Genomic DNA, 19,899 nt, shown 5'->3' on the forward strand with positions numbered 1-19,899 from the left:
ACCCATACCAGGGGCTGTCACGGGGACCCCACCCATACCAGGGGCTGTCTCGGGGACCCCACCCATACCAGGAGCTGTCACAGGGACCCCACCCATACCACGGGCTGTCACAGGGACCCCACCCATACCAGGGGCTGTCACAGGGATCCCACCCATACCAGGAGCTGTCACAGGGACCCCACCCATACCACGGGCTGTCACAGGGACCCCACCCATACCAGGGGCTGTCACAGGGACCCCACCCATACCAGGGGCTGTCACAGGGACCCCACCCATACCAGGGGCTGTCACGGGGACCCCACCCATACCAGGGGCTGTCACAGGGACCCCACCCATACCAGGGGCTGTCACAGGGACCCCACCCATACCAGGGGCTGTCACAGGGACCCTACCCATACCAGGATCTGTCACAGGGACCCCACCCATACCAGGGGCTGTCACAGGGACCCCACCCATACCACGGGCTGTCACAGGGACCCCACCCATATACCAGGATCTGTCACAGGAACCCCACCCATACACCAGGATCTGTCACAGGGACCCCACCCATACCAGGGGCTGTCACGGGGATCCCACCCATACCAGGATCTGTCACAGGAACCCCACCCATACACCAGGATCTGTCACAGGGACCCCACCCATACCAGGGGCTGTCACGGGGATCCCACCCATACCAGGATCTGTCACAGGAACCCCACCCATACCAGGGGCTGTCACAGGGACCCCACCCATACCAGGGGCTGTCACGGGGACCCCACCCATACCAGGGGCTGTCACAGGGACCCCACCCATACCAGGATCTGTCACAGGGACCCCACCCATACCAGGGGCTGTCACGGGGACCCCACCCATACCAGGATCTGTCACAGGAACCCCACCCATACACCAGGATCTGTCACAGGAACCCCACCCATACCAGGGGCTGTCACGGGGACCCCACCCATACCAGGATCTGTCACAGGAACCCCACCCATACACCAGGATCTGTCACAGGGACCCCACCCATACCAGGGGCTGTCACGGGGACCCCACCCATACCAGGATCTGTCACAGGGACCCAACCCATACCAGGGGCTGTCACGGGGACCCCACCCATATACCAGGGGCTGTCACAGGGACCCCACCCATACCAGGGGCTGTCACAGGGACCCCACCCATACCAGGATCTGTCACAGGGACCCCACCCATACCAGGGGCTGTCACAGGGATCCCACCCATACCAGGGGCTGTCACAGGGATCCCACCCATATACCAGGATCTGTCACGGGAACCCCACCCATACCAGGATCTGTCACAGGGACCCCACCCATACCAGGGGCTGTCACAGGGACCCCACCCATATCAGGGGCTGTCACGGGGATGCCACCCATACCAGGGGCTGTCACGGGATCCCCACCCATACCAGGATCTGTCACAGGGACCCCACCCATACACCAGGATCTGTCACAGGGACCCCACCCATACCAGGATCTGTCACAGGGACCCCACCCATACCAGGGGCTGTCACGGGGATCCCACCCATACCAGAGGGATAGTCACTGGGCAATTTTACTGAGGCACACAGGGTTAATTATCTCATGTGAACTGACACAAATTCTGTGTCACTGGTTGTGAAAAATCATGCTGCACTTGGGGGGGAGGGGGATCATGTCAACGTCAGAGGCACCGGCAGCTTTAAGCCGCGCCTATAGTGCCGGCGACACGTGACGTCACCCGTCGCCGCAAGTGAAAGTTGTATTCGCTTTGCGGCGGAGTCGCGGGCGACCAGGCTCCGGATTGGTTCAGGGGCTGTCAGGAGGCGACAGCCCCTGAAAAATAAAATAATTACGGCTACCAAAAATCGCGTTGCCCCGTCGCTTTGTCGCCGTCGCGCTTACTATAAGCGCACGCGGCGCCGACAATGCATTTGTTTTCGGGCGACGTTGCGTCGCCGGCACTATAAGCGCGGACTTAGAGTCTAAAGAAACACAGAACTCTCTCAGGCAGCTGCTAATCACTGTATATTCAGATATATGATGTCATGAGATAAATACATATGATACTGTATAAGAAGATATATGATATCATGAGATATACGTATGATACTGTATAAGCAGATATATGATGTCATGAGATATATATGTATGATACTGTATATTCAGTTATATGATGTCATGAGATATACATATGATACTGTATAAGCAGATATATGATGTCTTGAGATATACGTATGATACTGTATATGCAGATATATGATGTCATGAGATATACGTATGACACTGTATATGCAGATATATGATGTCATGAGATATACGTATGACACTGTATAAGCAGATATATGATGTCATGAGATGCAAAGGGAGGAGAGGGATGCAAAAGTAAAGTATAACCCCTTCAGTGCTGGGTAGGGGCCACAATGCAATCCTGCAGCATTGAAGGTGTTAAATGCGATTATGCCGCCCTGCCCTTTAGCCTTCTTGCAATGCATTGTGGTCCCGGCTTTGCCCGGAGTTAGACCCTGTTGCACTGTGTTAGGGGAGGGAGGGGGGGGGGCGGGGTCTCATTAGAAGAGAGGCTCGTTAGGCTCATTCCAGGCTCCTTGGTCTCCGAGCTTAAAGCGTCCTGAGTGAGGGATAGCGCCACTGCAAGGGATTCTGGGATTGGCCTTCATCACCACAACCAGGCTGCAGGAATCCGCTCTGCGTATCACCTCGCACCAGTCTGGATAATCCACAGGGCGTAGGGTGCTGAGGAAAGAGAGCGCGTTCCAGAAATAAAGTCACCCCGCCCTTACACCCGGAACGTTAGTTCTCATCCCAAGTCTAAAACTATTACAAATAAAAAAAATGGCTTTATTTCGGGAGATATACAGCAAGATTCCCCCCCCCCCACATTTATACCAAATAAATATCCCACGGACTCAGACAGGTCTGCGACCCTGCCCTTCCCCATTATCTCTTGGCATACACTGCTTCCACGGCAGTCAGGGATTTTGGGAAATGACATGCAAATGAGCTGTGTCACCTTTTGCTTCTTAGCCATTTTAACATGGATCCCCTATAAGCTTCGGCCTGCCGTATTACACAGCTTTTCAGCACAGTCAGGGTTAAGGAAGTGCAGAGCCAGTAACCTAATCACAGACAGCTATTTCCATCTTTGGGTCTCATCACTGCAAGGTTGGTTACTGGTTTTGCAACGTGAAGCTGGAAGGGGATTAAAATGTCCAGCCCGTGTAAAAAAAAAACCTTTAATTATTCACTACAGTGCGGGCAGTGGGAGTGCCCCCCCCCCCAACTTACTTATCACAGCACCCCACCCCGAGAGGCTTCAGACAGATGCACTGATAGCAGTCGCGCGTCTCCCACGTCTCGGCGATGCTGTACAGGATTCCTTCATGCTCACATACACCTGGAGGAGACCAGCGGTCAGTCAGTGAGCTCCGGACAGCACCGCGCAGAGCTGGAGACCAGCGGTCAGTCATTGAGTTCCGGACAGCACCACGCAGAACTGGAGACCAGCTGTCGGTCACTGAGCTTCGGACAGCGCTGTGCAGAGCTGGAGACCAGCGGTCAGTTAGTGAGCTCCGGACAGCGCTGTGCAGAGCTGGAGACCAGCGGTCAGTTAGTGAGCTCCGGACAGCGCTGTGCAGAGCTGGAGACCAGCGGTCAGTTAGTGAGCTCCGGACAGCGCTGTGCAGAATTGGAGACCAGCTGTCAGTCACTGAGCTTCGGACAGCGCTGTGCAGAACTGGAGACCAGCGGTCAGTCACTGAGCTGGAGACCAGCGGTCAGTCACTGAGCTGCAGACCAGTGGATTACGGTGCATGTCATGATATGATTTAGCAGGCCACTAAAAGGTATCAGAACCTGCACAGAATTGTACTTTTGGGTTAGACCCGCCCCCTTCTTATTCACAATCCGAAACTTTAAATCCCGGGCAACGCCGGGTATATCAGCTAGTAAATCTATATTTATTAAACAGAACTTGTGCTGCCTTGCCACCAAGTATCGAGTTCCCGCGCAGTCACGCCATGCCCCTGACCACTGCCGCAGGTACAAGGCGCGCGCTGTATGCCATCGCTCCGCGATAGACAGGTGTCACTCATCACTACAAGGCGAGACGCAGAACGGGAGACACCTCTTACCTTTGGCATCAAAGTAACAGTCTGCGGAGCAGTGGAGGAGCAGCACAGAGCACACCGACAGCCGGAGCCAGCATTTCCACAACACAAACTGGAAGGCCATGTTATATTATCTCTCTCTGTCACCGTCCTGCCTTCTCTCTCACTTTCTGCTCATCTCCCGCTCTCCCCGGCTGTGTCCCAGCTGGGCTCTGCTTGGCAGTTCTTATACCCCTGAGGCGGTCTCCCTGCTGCAGAGGAGGGCTTGCTCTGGGTTTATTGGTGCTCCTGTGTTTGCACTGTAGATACAAGGTGGCAGGGACCCGGCCGATAAGGACCCGCATTGGATTTTTACAGTTTATTTACCTACATGCTCCTGACATCACAAATTAACATCGCAAAACCTCTGCGCCTTTTATCTGGGATGCTGCACAAAAGACCCCCGGTGACAGGGAGATTCAGGGGGGGACGCTTCTTTCTTTGCTGATTCATGGGGCTTTTGTTTATCGCGCTCGTTATCTGCGCTTTCCCCGCTGGACAATACCGGGTGCGCCGCGGTGTGTGGCGCTTTGCGGGTGCAGAATGGAGATTGGAGGTTTCCGTCCCGTTGAAGGATTCATTTATGCTCCCAAAATGTGACACGCACCCCAGGTCCTCACCTCTGTCACCAGCACAACGTGGCCTGCCAACCTGCGGTGACCCCCACACAGTGACCCGTGGCTGTTCTCTTCACCCATTCATGGCCAGAGAGACCTACAATACAAAGAGATCTCTCTAGAACATTGGGGCTCAACTCCAGTCCAGGTCAGGTTTTCAGGATATCCCTGCTTCAGCACAGGTGGTGTAGTCTTTGATTGAGCCACCGGTGCTGAAGCAGGCATATCCTGAAAACCTGACCTGTTGGTGGCCCTTGAGGACTGGCGTTAGCCGCCTCTGGTGTAGGAGCAGGAAGTGATTGAGCGCTTGTTACTCTCGGACTTCCGGTGTATCAGAGGATATTGTATTATCCGGGGACTGGAGATAAATCCCTGGCCTAGCGTTCCTTGCCCACACACATACTGCTGGCTCCGATCGTCGCTGGTCACATTGTATCTGTCTGGCCAGCGGACCTCCCAGCCCCCCATCCATCGCTCTGCCTGCTCCTCTGTATCTTGCAGCGGTAACCCGCTCAGTAACAGGAGCTGAAGAAGCTGAAACATTTGGCTTTATGTATCGGCTCTGCGCAGGTATATCTATTCCCCCCCCCGTCCCCCGTCCCAAGTCTCAGATCTGTCTCGTAAGTGGCGCTCCGCAGCCTGAAACTGAATACTGAGCTCCTCATACCTCCTCCGAAACCTGCCCCAAAATGCCAAACTAAACGGAAGCCCCAAACATCCGCTTACCAAAGCACGTGGCCTCAGTGAGACTTTCACTTCTCCACTCACATCCCCACTCTGGCTAAAACCTGTCGCATTTCCTCTACAATATTGCGAAGTTCCACCCTTTCCTCCATCAAAGTATTGCTAAAATCCCTGATCCTCTCCCATCTGGATTATTGTAACATGCTGCTAAAACAAGGCTTCCCCACCTGGTAACTTTGTCTTCTGCAAACTACCCCAAACTCTGCGGGAATTATTTCACTTTCCCATCAAGTTTCGGATCACCCACAAAGCTCTCCCCTCGCCTGCTCCTTCCTACAGATCAGCTCGGATCTCTCGCTATACCTCCCTCGCTATACCTCTCTCGCTATCCCTCTCTCGCTATACCTCCTATACCTCTCTCGCTATACCTCCTATACCTCCCTCGCTATACCTCCTATACCTCCCTCGCTATACCTCCTATACCTCTCTCGCTATACCTCCTATACCTCCCTCGCTATACCTCCTATACCTCCCTCGCTATACCTCCTATACCTCCCTCGCTATACCTCCTATACCTCCCTCGCTATACCTCCTATACCTCTCTCGCTATACCTCCCTCGCTATACCTCCTATACCTCCCTCGCTATACCTCCTATACCTCTCTCGCTATACCTCCTATACCTCCCTCGCTATACCTCCCTCGCTATACCTCCCTCGCTATACCTCCTATACCTCTCTCGCTATACCTCCTATACCTCCCTCGCTATACCTCCTATACCTCCCTCGCTATACCTCCCTCGCTATACCTCCTATACCTCCCTCGCTATACCTCCTATACCTCCCTAGCTATACCTCCTATACCTCCCTCGCTATACCTCTCTCGCTATACCTCCTATACCTCCCTCGCTATACCTCCCTCGCTATACCTCCTATACCTCCCTCGCTATACCTCCCTCGCTATACCTCCTATACCTCTCTCGCTATACCTCCTATACCTCCCTCGCTATACCTCCTATACCTCCCTCGCTATACCTCCTATACCTCCCTCGCTATACCTCTCTCGCTATACCTCCTATACCTCCCTCGCTATACCTCCTATACCTCCCTCGCTATACCTCCTATACCTCTCTCGCTATACCTCCTATACCTCCCTCGCTATACCTCCCTCGCTATACCTCCCTCGCTATACCTCCCTCGCTATACCTCCTATACCTCTCTCGCTATACCTCCTATACCTCCCTCGCTATACCTCCCTCGCTATACCTCCCTCGCTATACCTCCTATACCTCCCTCGCTATACCTCCTATACCTCCCTCGCTATACCTCCCTCGCTATACCTCCCTCGCTATACCTCCTATACCTCTCTCGCTATACCTCCTATACCTCCCTCGCTATACCTCCTATACCTCCCTCGCTATACCTCCTATACCTCTCTCGCTATACCTCCTATACCTCCCTCGCTATACCTCCCTCGCTATACCTCCTATACCTCTCTCGCTATACCTCCCTCGCTATACCTCCCTCGCTATACCTCCTATACCTCTCTCGCTATACCTCCTATACCTCCCTCGCTATACCTCCTATATCTCCCTCGCTATACCTCCCTCGCTATACCTCCCTCGCTATACCTCCCTCGCTATACCTCCTATACCTCTCTCGCTATACCTCTCTCGCTATACCTCCTATACCTCTCTCGCTATACCGCTCCTGCGCTCTGCTTATAATGATCTTCTTTTCACCCCTTCCATCTCTACTGCTCTCCCGAGCAGCCGTCTGCCCTGATCCTGCCCTTTGCAATGCAGTGTCCGGGAGCCCAGCGCAGTGTCCGGGAGCGCAGTGTCCGGGAGCCCGGTGCAGTGTCCGGGAGCCCGGCGCAGTGTCCGGGAGCCCGGCGCAGTGTCCGGGAGCCAGGCGCAGTGTCCGGGAGCCCAGCGCAGTGTCCGGGAGCCCAGCGCAGTGTCCGGGAGCCCAGCGCAGTGTCCGGGAGCCCAGTGCAGTGTCCGGGAGCCCAGTGCAGTGTCCGGCGCAGTGTAAATGTTACTGTGGCAACTTCTGATGCTAGAAATGATCAAATGATGATTTCGAAAACACAAAAAGGTTAAAAAGAGGATCAGGGCCGCGAGCGATACGGACATTATAGAACTTAAACTCACAGCCTTCTGGGGAGATCACCGCTTTAAACCTTTCCCCACACTGCCCCTCGCCCGCGGGACTCCCCCCACACTGCCCCTCGCCCGCGGGACTCCCCCCACACTGCCCCTCGCCCGCGGGACTCCCCCCACACTGCCCCTCGCCCGCGGGACTCCCCCCACACTGCCCCTCGCCCGCGGGACTCCCCCCACACTGCCCCTCGCCCGCGGGACTCCCCCCACACTGCCCCTCGCCCGCGGGACTCCCCCCACACTGCCCCTCGCCCGCGGGACTCCCCCCACACTGCCCCTCGCCCGCAGGACTCCCCCCACACTGCCCCTCGCCCGCGGGACTCCCCCCACACTGCCCCTCGCCCGCGGGACTCCCCCCACACTGCCCCTCGCCCGCGGGACTCCCCCCACACTGCCCCTCGCCCGCGGGACTCCCCCCACACTGCCCCTCGCCCGCGGGACTCCCCCCACACTGCCCCTCGCCCGCGGGACTCCCCCCACACTGCCCCTCGCCCACGGGACTCCCCCCACACTGCCCCTCGCCCGCGAGACTGACCCTCACACTCCGTATACACCAAGCACCTTCTTTCCCACCTTTAAAGCTGCAGTTCAGGCTCCCGTTTTTTTTTTTTTTTTAACTTCAATAGTTTTATCTGGGCAATCTCTACTTACCTAAAAAAACTGCATAGCTGCCGATTAATTCGTTCTCCGTCTATTAATCGGCAAAGTTTGGCGACATCTTTAAATATGGGGAATGTAAATCGTTGCTATAGGAACAAGCATGCTTGTTAAAATAGAATACAAGAAAATTGGTCTTTCAAAGTTGTTTTTTTAAAAACAGAAAATGCTAAAAGTATTTTTTCTTACTACAGAACTGATTTATTAAAAAAAACCACATGCAGGATATTGCCTGAACTGCAGCTTTAAGTCAAAGCTTCAGCTCACCGCTTAAGTGAAGCATCCCAAGAGCTTGGACTCATGGCTACTGCCCCACACCCAGTCACTCCTACCAGCCATTGGGGCCAAGCACTGCAATCTACTACTCTTACCCACCATCAAGGCCAGGCACTGCTAGCCACTGCACTTATCCCCTCACCTGCTGTTAGTCTCCCAACATACCACTTAGATTGTAAGTTCTCCGGGGCAGGGATTTATTTTCCTATTTTCTTTGTTTCACTTATTGTGCTATAATTACCTGTACTGTATTGTGTACACACACACACACACACACACACACACACACACACACACACACACACACACACACACACACACACACACACACACACACACACACACACACACACACACACACACACACACACACACACACACACACACCTGTCCTGAGTGTTACACTTGAATCGTGTAACCTGGTGCGACGCAGTATTAATGCTGCCTGTAGCACCCTCTGGTGGCCAGTCCCAGAAGTGCGGCCGGTCTCAGCAACGACTATTTCAGAACTCTGATCCGTGTAACGCGCAGAGCAATGCGCACCTCTGTGTAACGCGCAGAGCAATGCGCACCTCTGTGTAACGCGCAGAGCAATGCGCACCTCTGTGTAACGCGCAGAGCAATGCGCACCTCTGTAACACGCACCTCTGTGTAACGCGCAGAGCAATGCGCACCTCTGTAACACGCACCTCTGTGTAACGCGCAGAGCAATGCACACCTCTGGTGAACGCGCAGAGCAATACACACCTCTGGTGAACGCGCAGAGCAATGTACATCTGTGTAACACGCAGAGCCATGTATATCTGTAGAATACGTAAAGCAATGTATATTTGTACAAGACGCAGAGCAATGTATATCTGTACAATACGCAGAGCAATGTATATCCGTACAATACGCAGAGCAATGTATATCTGTACAGAGCAATGCGTTGTCACCACCTGCAGCACTGAAGGGGTAGAAAGAATTGTCACATAAATGGGATTGAGGCTTTAATAACAGAAACAGGACTGGCCTCTCCCTGCAAATACACAGAACACATCACACCTCACGATCAAGAACCAGACTCACAGCCGCTGTGTTTATTCCGTTTATTTTCCTGTACAAAGCGTTAGTGCCGCGCGGCAAATACAGAACACAACTCAAACACAACAAATCCAGTGTACGCAGTGCAGCAGCTGCAAATACAGCAGCACTGCCGGGTTAGCAAAGGTGATTAACATCACTCGGAGGGGGCGCAGGTTACAGCAGCACGGCACTGCATAATGCTGCAGCACTGCACAGCAAAACGCTGCAGCAAAAGCAGCTTTCAATATCGCCGAAATAAGGCACTGCACTGGCTCGCAGGAAATATCCCCAAATAAGGCACTGCACTCTGCTGCATAGGTCAAAGATTAAAAAACACAGACACTAATATTAATGTTATCACATTTGTATTAATTGTTATCAAATTCTAACTTTCCCACTGCTGGACAGGACATCAGACCCCAGTGCCCCGGGGGACAGCTGCACCTACACAATCATTATTAGGCAACAGGACCCGCCCTGGGCCAGGCTACCTGTAACCCCTGCACTCCGGCAGTGAAGGGGTTACTGTCAGTGACTATTGACCGGGACAGCCAAAACGTTCCACACCTGATCCTGGCATGTGAAAACTGGGGCGATTCCCCATCCGTACCCACAGCAGAGGGCCCCACGTTTACCAAGCTTTCTGGCCAAGAATCCTGAACCTCAGCAGGAGGGAGGAGAGTCTGTACAATGGAAGATACTACGGCCTATTGTTTAATGATTGCCCATTAGAGATAATGATCACCTTGCTGTGCAAAGGCATATTTTATACAAGCCATTGAATGGCTGCAGATCAGAGGAACGGACTAAACCAATCAATCCACTCTGCAAACCTCATGGTGACAACGCTCTGCGCTTTCACGTCTTGGATAAATAGACAGGACTGGCTCTGTATTTCCCTGTAACCTTTCGGAGCCCTAATTGTAAGGCCCCTGTGGTTTGATGACGAATACAGTTTGTTAACAATGAGTGTTTCCTTCACAAGAACAGAGAGTCTCCTGTATTCTCAGCCAGTGCAGAGGAAAGTGAATACATACAAACACACAACCAAGTGATCAGGATACACAAAAACACAACCAAGTGATCAGGATAGAAGTGACATTAGTAATCAGAGCCTGCACCCAAACTCAAGATATATGTGTTTATCCTAGGACTGTATGGCCAGTTATCAGGGAGTCCTTCGCGTGATCCCTCACAGTGATATGACTGGAGTTACTGGTACGGCCACATAACAGGTCGTTGTATAAAGTGCAGTTCTAACTTTGGAACACAATGCTGCATATTGATGGGCCGTGTGCTCCGGTTTAACCTGTAACTGCAGTTGTGAACAGAGTGGATATTCCCTAATCGGATCTTGCAGATATGACCACTGCAGGATGACTCATATTTTGGGTACCAGGATTTGTGATCCGTACACTCATACTTTAGCATCATTTGAACTATATTGCTCTGCAGTGAATCTATAGTTGAAAATACATGATGGATTACCATTGACCTGAAATAAATCCCCTTATACATATGAGACATGGGTTAAGTGGTCCAACACAAGGCATTACAGATCATTAGTCATTGTTCATCGGTTGCTGATGGATGGGGATATGAGTGTGACTGTCTTGGGAAGGCTCAGGCCCAGTATGTATGGAGAGAATGACGGAGGGATTCCCAGATGGGGTCAGAGATATAGTGGATGTTTGCACTCAGTCCAAGGAAAGCTCATGAGACCAAAGCTTGACAGCCAACATCAGAAGAAAACGCTCACAGTCCCAATGCATGCTGATAAAGGTTCATGAAGCTACCATTCCGGTCTCTCTTTGTGGTGGTCCTCCTCTGCCTTTTTGTGATGGTGATCTCCAGTCTTCTTTCCATGGTTGTGTTGTCCATGGAGATTTTCCTTCTGCCACTTCTGGCTGGAGGGTTTGTGGCTGTGTCTGGGTTCTTCTACCTCATACTTTTGTTGGGAAGGGTGGTGGTGAATGGATTTTGCTTCCTTCCCATAGTATGGCTCGGACGGTCTGTGGTTGTGTTTGTGGCCCGACTCTTCTTCCTTCCTGTGCTTCTGGTTTGAAGATCTGGAATCGTGCTCATGAATATGCCCATCATGCTTTTCATAGTTTGATTGGGATGGTCTGTGGTGTTTGTTCATCTCCTCTTTCTTGTGCTTCTGTCTGGAAGGTCTGTGGTTGTGTTCATATGTGGTCTCTTCACCTTCCCCATTGTGTGTGTCGGAGGATCTGTAGCTTCGGTTGTGCACGTATTCTTCTTTTCCGTGCCTTTCATTAGGGGATCTGTGCTTATCGTACTTTGTGTCTGTTTCATGGCTGTGTTCTTCCTTCTCATATCTAGGCATGTGGTGGTGTAGTCCTTCTTTCTCATCATAGTGTTGATTGGATGGTTTGGGATGATGGGCTGGATCTCCATTCTTGTCATAGTGCGGCTTGGAAGATCTGTGATTGTGTTGGTGAATCGGTCCTTCATCTTTTAAATTGGATGCTCTTTGACCATGACGGTTAATGGGTTCTTCTTCCTTCCTAGAGTGTGGTTTGTGATTGGGTTGGTAAATGTTTTTTTGTTCTCCATGCCTGCGGTTGGTCAAGCTGTGTTCGTGTTGCAAATAGGACTCTCCTTCCTCCTGATCCTGTGGGTTTAATGGTTTCAGCTTGTGGCTGAACGTTCTGTGGTCGTGTGTGTGAGTTTGTAGTTCCTCTTGGAAGATTTTCTGGTCAGTGGGGGGTCTGGAGTGTCTCTTCTCTAACTTCCCAGTCTTAAGGGGGTGGTTGGGTTTGTGGTCAAGTGACCCTTGCCAGCTGTCTTTTTCAGGGTCAGTCTTCTTGTGGGCTTCTCTTGTATGGGATCTAGAAAAGGAATTTATTGAGTCCTGCAACATGTTATTAGAGGAACCTCCACCAGCAGAATATACACACACACACACACACACACACACACACACACACACACACACACACACACACACACACACACACACACACAATATTGCTTTACTTTTACCAAACCACCAGGTTCACCAATTAAAATATTAAGTAAAACGGAATTCTTAGTTTAGTTGCAGAATTAATGGGCACACAGGTCTTTAAAAAAAAAATAATACCTATTTTTATGGCTTTTGGAAACCCAATCCCGAATGTAAAAAAGTCTGAATTGAAGCTCGTCGCGGACAGGTTTAACACAACGCACTGCTCTATAGCGCAGTATTGGAGGTGGCCGATACTCCATGTTTCCAATCCGTGTGCAGTAAGACTTGGGGCACAGCTTACCTGGAAAATCTTCCTGCATATCTACACCATTGTACAAATATCTGGTGGCTCCTGGTTCTTGAACGGCCAATATTATCTCGATATAATTCCCTCTAGTGATGCCGGCTCTTAATAATATTTACTAAAAATCAATATACTTCTGGATTATGGTTATTTCATAACATGCTCATCCCAGAGTTCATTCTAACTGTAACCCCACTCCCCTTACTAGTTCCCGACCAGTCCTGATTCTTGGACGCTGTATATTGTTTTAATTTATTATGGGTTTTCACTAGCTATGCGTTTTCTTCTTCCTCAGTTTTTATTCTCCTCTTTGCCCCGTCTGGACTAGAAACATTGGAGGTTTCCTTAAACGTCGCATTGTCCCAACACTCAGAGTTAACGGGACTCAATAAAAACCATCACATTCTCCTTATCAGACAAAGCGACAAACAAATCACACCTGAAATAGAATCGGAATCCCTCCTTTATAGTGTCGCTTATCTCTGCCGCACAAGCAATCTAACAAGCTGAGAATTAGATATTTGGGCCTTTATAGATTTATAGGTTTATTTTACACTCTGCAACATGCCCTGTAGCTTATGGCAGGGGGGGGGGGGGTTAACCTCAAGTACTCAAGCCCCCCTAACAGGTCAGGTTTACAGGATATCCCTGCTTCAGCACAGGTGGTGCAGTCTTCTGAGCCACCTGTTCTGAAGCAGGGACATCCTAAAAACCTGACCTGTTGGGGGGGGCTTGAGGACCGGAGATGAGCCCCCGCCGGCTTATGGAACCGCTGTTACGTCGGACTCGAGCAGTTGTAATGAATTCTGGAAATCAGATAGTGAATAAACCCAGGGGAAGTAAAATGCACCGGCCAGGTCAGAGTACAGAGACGTGTTCCTTTATACGTGCGTTCTTGCTACAGTGTAATCGCCGGACGTGAGGAGGGGGACTCACCTCTTCTTGGCTGTGGCAGTTTCTCCGAAGAAGTTGGCGAAGACGTACCTCTCGAAATCGTCTACCGCGTCATCGTCCCCAAACTCCCTGCGGGCGAGGTCCTCCAGGAAATCCTCCACGTCGTCCACGAAGTCCCGGAAGCGGACCTTGTCGTGGGAGAACACGGGGCCATCGAAGAACCCGTCCAGGAGGGCAGCGAGCTCGGGGAGCTGCGTGGAGAGCGCGACCTGGGCCAGGAAACTCTGCAGCACGGCTTCAAACTGCTTTCTCTCCACCGGCTTCAGCTCCACGTTAAAGAGGTCCATACCGTCCTTCCGGGCGCAGTCTTCCACCCCGGAGCATCCTTCCGGCACGCGGTACTGATGGTCCGACAGCTTCTTCCAGAACTTGTTGTGGTCATGGTGCCTGTGCGGAGGGCCTATGCCTTGAGCTTTCTCCCCCTGCTCCTTCATTGGGCTTCTTTCCTCTTCCTCCTTCATGGTGTCGTAGAAGTCCTTCTGCCCCTTGCGGGGGTGGAATCCGCCCTGCCCGTCCCCCTGGTGATGCCGTGACGGTTTCTCCTTCCTGGTTTTCTCTGCGCTCTCGTGTTCGTGCTGTGCGGAGTCTCTTGCCCTGTGCTCTCTGCTCCTCTCTCGCCCGCTCTCAGATTTTCCTGGTGCTTTCTCTCCCATCCCCTGGTTCTCCGTCCCTCCCGAGTCCGGCCTCCCAGCCTCCTCTCCTTCCCAGTGCCTGTGCTTCTTGTCCTGCCAGTGTTGCTCCGTCCTCTCTTCGTGCTTCTTGCGCTTCCACTCTTCGTGTTCAGATTCCCTCGGACCTTTGTCCACCCATCTCTTCCCGTGCCCGTGATCCTTCTCGTGCCCGTGATCCTTCTCGTGCTCGTGATCCTTCCTGTGCCTGTGATCCTTCTCGTGCCCGTGATCCTTCCCGTGCTCTCTGTGTGCATGTTTGTGTGTGGGTTTCCTGAACTCTCCGGCAGACACAGAGATATTGGAAGCCGCGACGGATGATTTCTCCACTCTCCTCCGCTCTTTATGGTCGTGTTCTGTCAGATACTCTTGGCTTTGTTCCTTCCTCCTCTGAGCGTGTTGCTCGTACTGTTTCTCCCACGTCTCTGATCGCTGAACCTCCACAGCCAGATGATTACGCATGTCAGAGATCCTGCCTCTCAGCTGCTGCTCATCCTCTGCCTCAGAGGGGGGCGCCTGAGTGGTCAGATTGTCCATATCTTGTCTGATAGACACCATCAGTGATCTCTGCTTGTCCAGCTCCTGTCGGAGCATCTGGGATTCAGCCATCAAGGTCTCCTTCTGTGCCAGGAAGCCCTCGATCTGTCTCCTGGAGGTGCCCAGCTCTTCTTTTAACTTGATGTTTTCCGAGGCAATGCCTTCCGCGGCCTCTTGCTGCTCCCGCAGGCTCTGCAGCTCCTCCTGCGCTGCCAGGTGGGCTGTCTCCTCCCCGAGCAGCGCGTCCTTCAGCCTCATATTCTCCTCTGACAGGCCCTGATGCTGGGGCCCTGGGGAAAGCTTCTCCCCCTCGCTGATCCTCAGCATGGCTTCAAGATCTTCTTTCTGAGCCTGCAGAAGCCAATCCGAAAAAAGGAAAATGAACATTTGGGTTGAAGGGAAACAAGAAAACAAATGCCCCAGTTCGGGGGTCTGCGTCCTTCCGATTAGTGGAGGCCTTCAAAGCTATAGAAATAAAATTTATATGTAGCCCCCTGCTACAAATATATGTATACTGCATACCAGGGGAGCGCAAACTTTTGAAGCTGTGCCCCCGTCTTCCCTTCCCCGGCTCTCGTGCCGCACCCCCCCACCACCTTGTGTCCACGTCAAATGACGCTGCGGGGTCATGTGACGTGGCGCCATTTGACGCGTGTGACGTCACATGGCCCTGCCGCGTTGCCACGACGACGCGTCTCACAGCCTGCTGAATCCCGGTAAGTGAAGTGTTGCAGAGGCCTCACGCGATCCCCCGGCATTTAATTAAATGCCTGGGGGAAGAGCGCAGGCCTCTGTAACCGACCCCGTCCCGCCCGAAAAATCTCCTGCCCCCCCCAGTTTGAGCACCCCTGCTGTATACAATACAGATTTAATCTGCTCCACATATCACGGTGCGATAAGGAATAAGAGACACTGTCCCGGATCTGCCTGGAAACCCATGGATAGGGGAGCGGGGATAGGGGATAGGGGATAGGGGATAGGGGAGCGGGGATAGGATAAGAAAACCAGAAATAGAATGTTATATACACTTACACATTTTAAGCTATTGGGGGGTGAAAAAGGCGATAAGAAACCTCCTCCGTATTGCATATAGCAAATAAATGACCACTAGTGAGCACATTCACATGTCGTAGACAGGTCTGCAACCTGCCTTTCACCATTATCACCAGCATACTGTACTTCCACTGCAGCTCATTTGCATGTAATTTCCCAGAATCCCTTGCTGCAGTGGGAGCCCTGTATGCTGGGGATAATGGTGATAGGCAGGGTTGCAGACCTGTCTAAGACATGTGAATGTGCTCACAAGTGATATATATCGTTCATACAACACGTGTACATGAGGCTGCAGTAATTGCAAAGTTGCAGTGATCAGAGCTGAACTAGAAAAGCCGCGTTAGGAAAATTCACCCGGCCCCCCGCCCAGCCCCCCGCCCGGCCCCCCACCCAGCCCCCCGCCAGGATATGAACTCTCTTCAGCAGCCTGACACAGAGAAGTTCAGACGTAGAGAGCGACATCTCCCCCAAGATCAGCATAAGATTAAATGTCGCACAGTGTGCAACATTATATCCCAACGCATCACTTCCGGGGGAACGGTGGCGCCCGGGAGGTGTACGCGGCACATTGCTAAGCTCCCGCCTCCCCAGGTAACCACGCCCAGGATTCTCTGCTGCCAGTGGTACCTGCAGCGTGGCCTGCATGTGTCGGATGTCCTGGTTTTCCTTGGCCATTTTGTCTAGGAGGGCGCTCATCGCGTGTAAACTGCTCGGATCTCCCGTGAAGTGCGCCGCGTGCTGCGTCATCCACTCCTGCGCATGGACAAGGCGACAAGTTACATCTGCACCGCTCAGGATCGTCACACACACACACACACACACACACGTTAGGCCTCGTCCAGGGTGGAAACAGGCGCGCTGGCGCTGCGCCCTGCTCGGCCGGGCGATTCCTGGCCGGCTAGGTGCGCGCGCGTCTGGAGGCGCGGCCACGACGTCACGGAGCTGGTTCACCCTCATTGTACGAACCGCTCACGTGACGTGCGTGCGAGCAGCAAAATCAATTTTGCTTGCTCGGCAAGCGGCAGAGCGCCGAGCAGGCGCCCGCTCACGCAGGTCACGCGCATTGTCGCAACGTGTCAAGCGTGAGCGCGCGCGCCCGCTCAGCACCACCCTGGACGAGGCCTGAGACGTGCGGAGCTGGGAGGGATACTCAGGTGAATGTCCGGTAAGGTGTGTCACACACAGAGACATGTTACTGAGACGTGCGGAGCTGGGGGGGATACTCAGGTGAATGTCCGGTAAGGTGTGTCACACACAGAGACATGTTACTGAGACGTGCGGAGCTGGGAGGGATACTCAGGTGAATGTCCGGTAAGGTGTATCACACACAGAGACATGTTACTGAGACGTGCGGAGCTGGGGGGGGGATACTCAGGTGAATGTCCGGTAAGGTGTGTCACACACAGAGACATGTTACTGAGACGTGCGGAGCTGGGGGGGATACTCAGGTGAATGTCCGGTAAGGTGTGTCACACACAGAGACATGTTACTGAGACGTGCGGAGCTGGGGGGGGGATACTCAGGTGAATGTCCGGTAAGGAGTATCACACACAGAGACATGTTACTGAGACGTGCGGAGCTGGGGGGGATACTCAGGTGAATGTCCGGTAAGGTGTGTCACACACAGAGACATGTTACTGAGACGTGCGGAGCTGGGGGGGGGATACTCAGGTGAATGTCCGGTAAGGTGTATCACACACAGAGACATGTTACTGAGACGTGCGGAGCTGGGAGGGATACTCAGGTGAATGTCCGGTAAGGTGTAACACACAGAGACATGTTACTGAGACGTGCGGAGCTGGGGGGGATACTCAGGTGAATGTCCGGTAAGGTGTGTCACACACAGAGACATGTTACTGAGACGTGCGGAGCTGGGAGGGATACTCAGGTGAATGTCCGGTAAGGTGTATCACACACAGAGACATGTTACTGAGACGTGCGGAGCTGGGGGGGATACTCAGGTGAATGTCCGGTAAGGTGTGTCACACACAGAGACATGTTACTGAGACGTGCGGAGCTGGGAGGGATACTCAGGTGATTGTCCGGTAAGGTGTATCACACACAGAGACATGTTACTGAGACGTGCAGAGCTGGGGGGGATACTCAGGTGAATGTCCGGTAAGGAGTATCACACAGAGACATGTTACTGAGACGTGCGGAGCTGGGGGGGATACTCAGGTGAATGTCCGGTAAGGTGTGTCACACACAGAGACATGTTACTGAGACGTGCGGAGCTGGGGGGGGGATACTCAGGTGAATGTCCGGTAAGGAGTATCACACAGAGACATGTTACTGAGACATGCAGAGCTGGGGGGGATACTCAGGTGAATGTCCGGTAAGGTGTATCACACACAGAGACATGTTACTGAGACGTGCGGAGCTGGGAGGGATACTCAGGTGAATGTCCGGTAAGGTGTATCACACACAGAGACATGTTACTGAGACGTGCGGAGCTGGGGGGGATACTCAGGTGAATGTCCAGTAAGGTGTATCACACACAGAGACATGTTACTGAGACGTGCGGAGCTGGGGGGGATACTCAGGTGAATGTCCGGTAAGGTGTATCACACACAGAGACATGTTACTGAGACGTCCGGAGCTGGGAGGGATACTCAGGTGAATGTCCGGTAAGGTGTGTCACACACAGAGACATGTTACTGAGACGTGCGGAGCTGGGGGGGATACTCAGGTGAATGTCCGGTAAGGTGTATCACACACAGAGACATGTTACTGAGACGTGCGGAGCTGGGAGGGATACTCAGGTGAATGTCCGGTAAGGTGTATCACACACAGAGACATGTTACTGAGACGTGCGGAGCTGGGGGGGATACTCAGGTGAATGTCCGGTAAGGTGTGTCACACACAGAGACATGTTACTGAGACGTGCGGAGCTGGGGGGGATACTCAGGTGAATGTCCGGTAAGGTGTGTCACACACAGAGACATGTTACTGAGACGTGCGGAGCTGGGGGGGGGATACTCAGGTGAATGTCCGGTAAGGAGTATCACACAGAGACATGTTACTGAGACATGCGGAGCTGGGGGGGATACTCAGGTGAATGTCCGGTAAGGTGTATCACACACAGAGACATGTTACTGAGACGTGCGGAGCTGGGAGGGATACTCAGGTGAATGTCCGGTAAGGTGTATCACACACAGAGACATGTTACTGAGACGTGCGGAGCTGGGGGGGATACTCAGGTGAATGTCCAGTAAGGTGTATCACACACAGAGACATGTTACTGAGACGTGCGGAGCTGGGGGGGATACTCAGGTGAATGTCCGGTAAGGTGTATCACACACAGAGACATGTTACTGAGACGTCCGGAGCTGGGAGGGATACTCAGGTGAATGTCCGGTAAGGTGTGTCACACACAGAGACATGTTACTGAGACGTGCGGAGCTGGGGGGGATACTCAGGTGAATGTCCGGTAAGGAGTATCACACAGAGACATGTTACTGAGACGTGCGGAGCTGGGGGGAGATACTCAGGTGAATGTCCGGTAAGGAGTATCACACAGAGACATGTTACTGATACGTGCGGAGCTGGGGGGGATACTCAGGTGAATGTCCGGTAAGGAGTATCACACACAGAGACATGTTACTGAGACGCGTGGAGCTGGGGGGGATACTCAGGTGAATGTCCGGTAAGGTGTATCACACACAGAGACATGTTACTGAGACGTGCGGAGCTGGGGGGGATACTCAGGTGAATGTCCGGTAAGGTGTATCACACACAGAGACATGTTACTGAGACGTGCGGAGCTGGGAGGGATACTCAGGTGAATGTCCGGTAAGGTGTATCACACACAGA

General features: G+C 52.8%; 2 protein-coding genes across 9 annotated transcripts in view; both read right to left on the bottom strand.

Annotated features, from left to right (window-relative positions):
• Positions 1-1,155: 1,155 nt before the first annotated feature.
• On the bottom strand, positions 1,156-5,277 carry MSMP (microseminoprotein, prostate associated). Its single transcript, XM_075606753.1, has 4 exons — positions 4,759-5,277; positions 4,124-4,398; positions 3,279-3,387; positions 1,156-2,726 (listed from the first exon to the last, which is right to left on the bottom strand). Exons 2-4 carry the CDS (start codon positions 4,221-4,223, stop codon positions 2,543-2,545), a joined length of 393 nt encoding a protein of 130 aa, XP_075462868.1. The 5' UTR covers positions 4,224-4,398; positions 4,759-5,277; the 3' UTR covers positions 1,156-2,542.
• A 4,331-nt stretch (positions 5,278-9,608) lies between these two features.
• PBXIP1 (PBX homeobox interacting protein 1) overlaps positions 9,609-19,899 on the bottom strand; it is a 29,912-nt gene continuing 19,621 nt past the window's right edge. For 7 of the 8 annotated variants that reach the window (XM_075608097.1, XM_075608099.1, XM_075608098.1 and 4 more), the window contains 3 exons: positions 16,714-16,839; positions 13,811-15,384; positions 9,609-12,451 (listed from right to left, as the gene is read on the bottom strand). In XM_075608097.1, the coding sequence (XP_075464212.1) occupies positions 11,392-12,451; positions 13,811-15,384; positions 16,714-16,839 (2,760 nt within the window). In that variant the 3' untranslated portion in view covers positions 9,609-11,391. Of the gene's footprint in view, positions 12,475-13,810; positions 15,385-16,713; positions 16,840-19,899 lie in introns of all 8 variants that reach the window. The other variant, XM_075608104.1, reaches the window with a different exon arrangement.

This window comes from Ascaphus truei, chromosome 7 (genome assembly GCF_040206685.1).
Source record: "Ascaphus truei isolate aAscTru1 chromosome 7, aAscTru1.hap1, whole genome shotgun sequence".
NCBI lineage: Eukaryota > Metazoa > Chordata > Amphibia > Anura > Ascaphidae > Ascaphus > Ascaphus truei.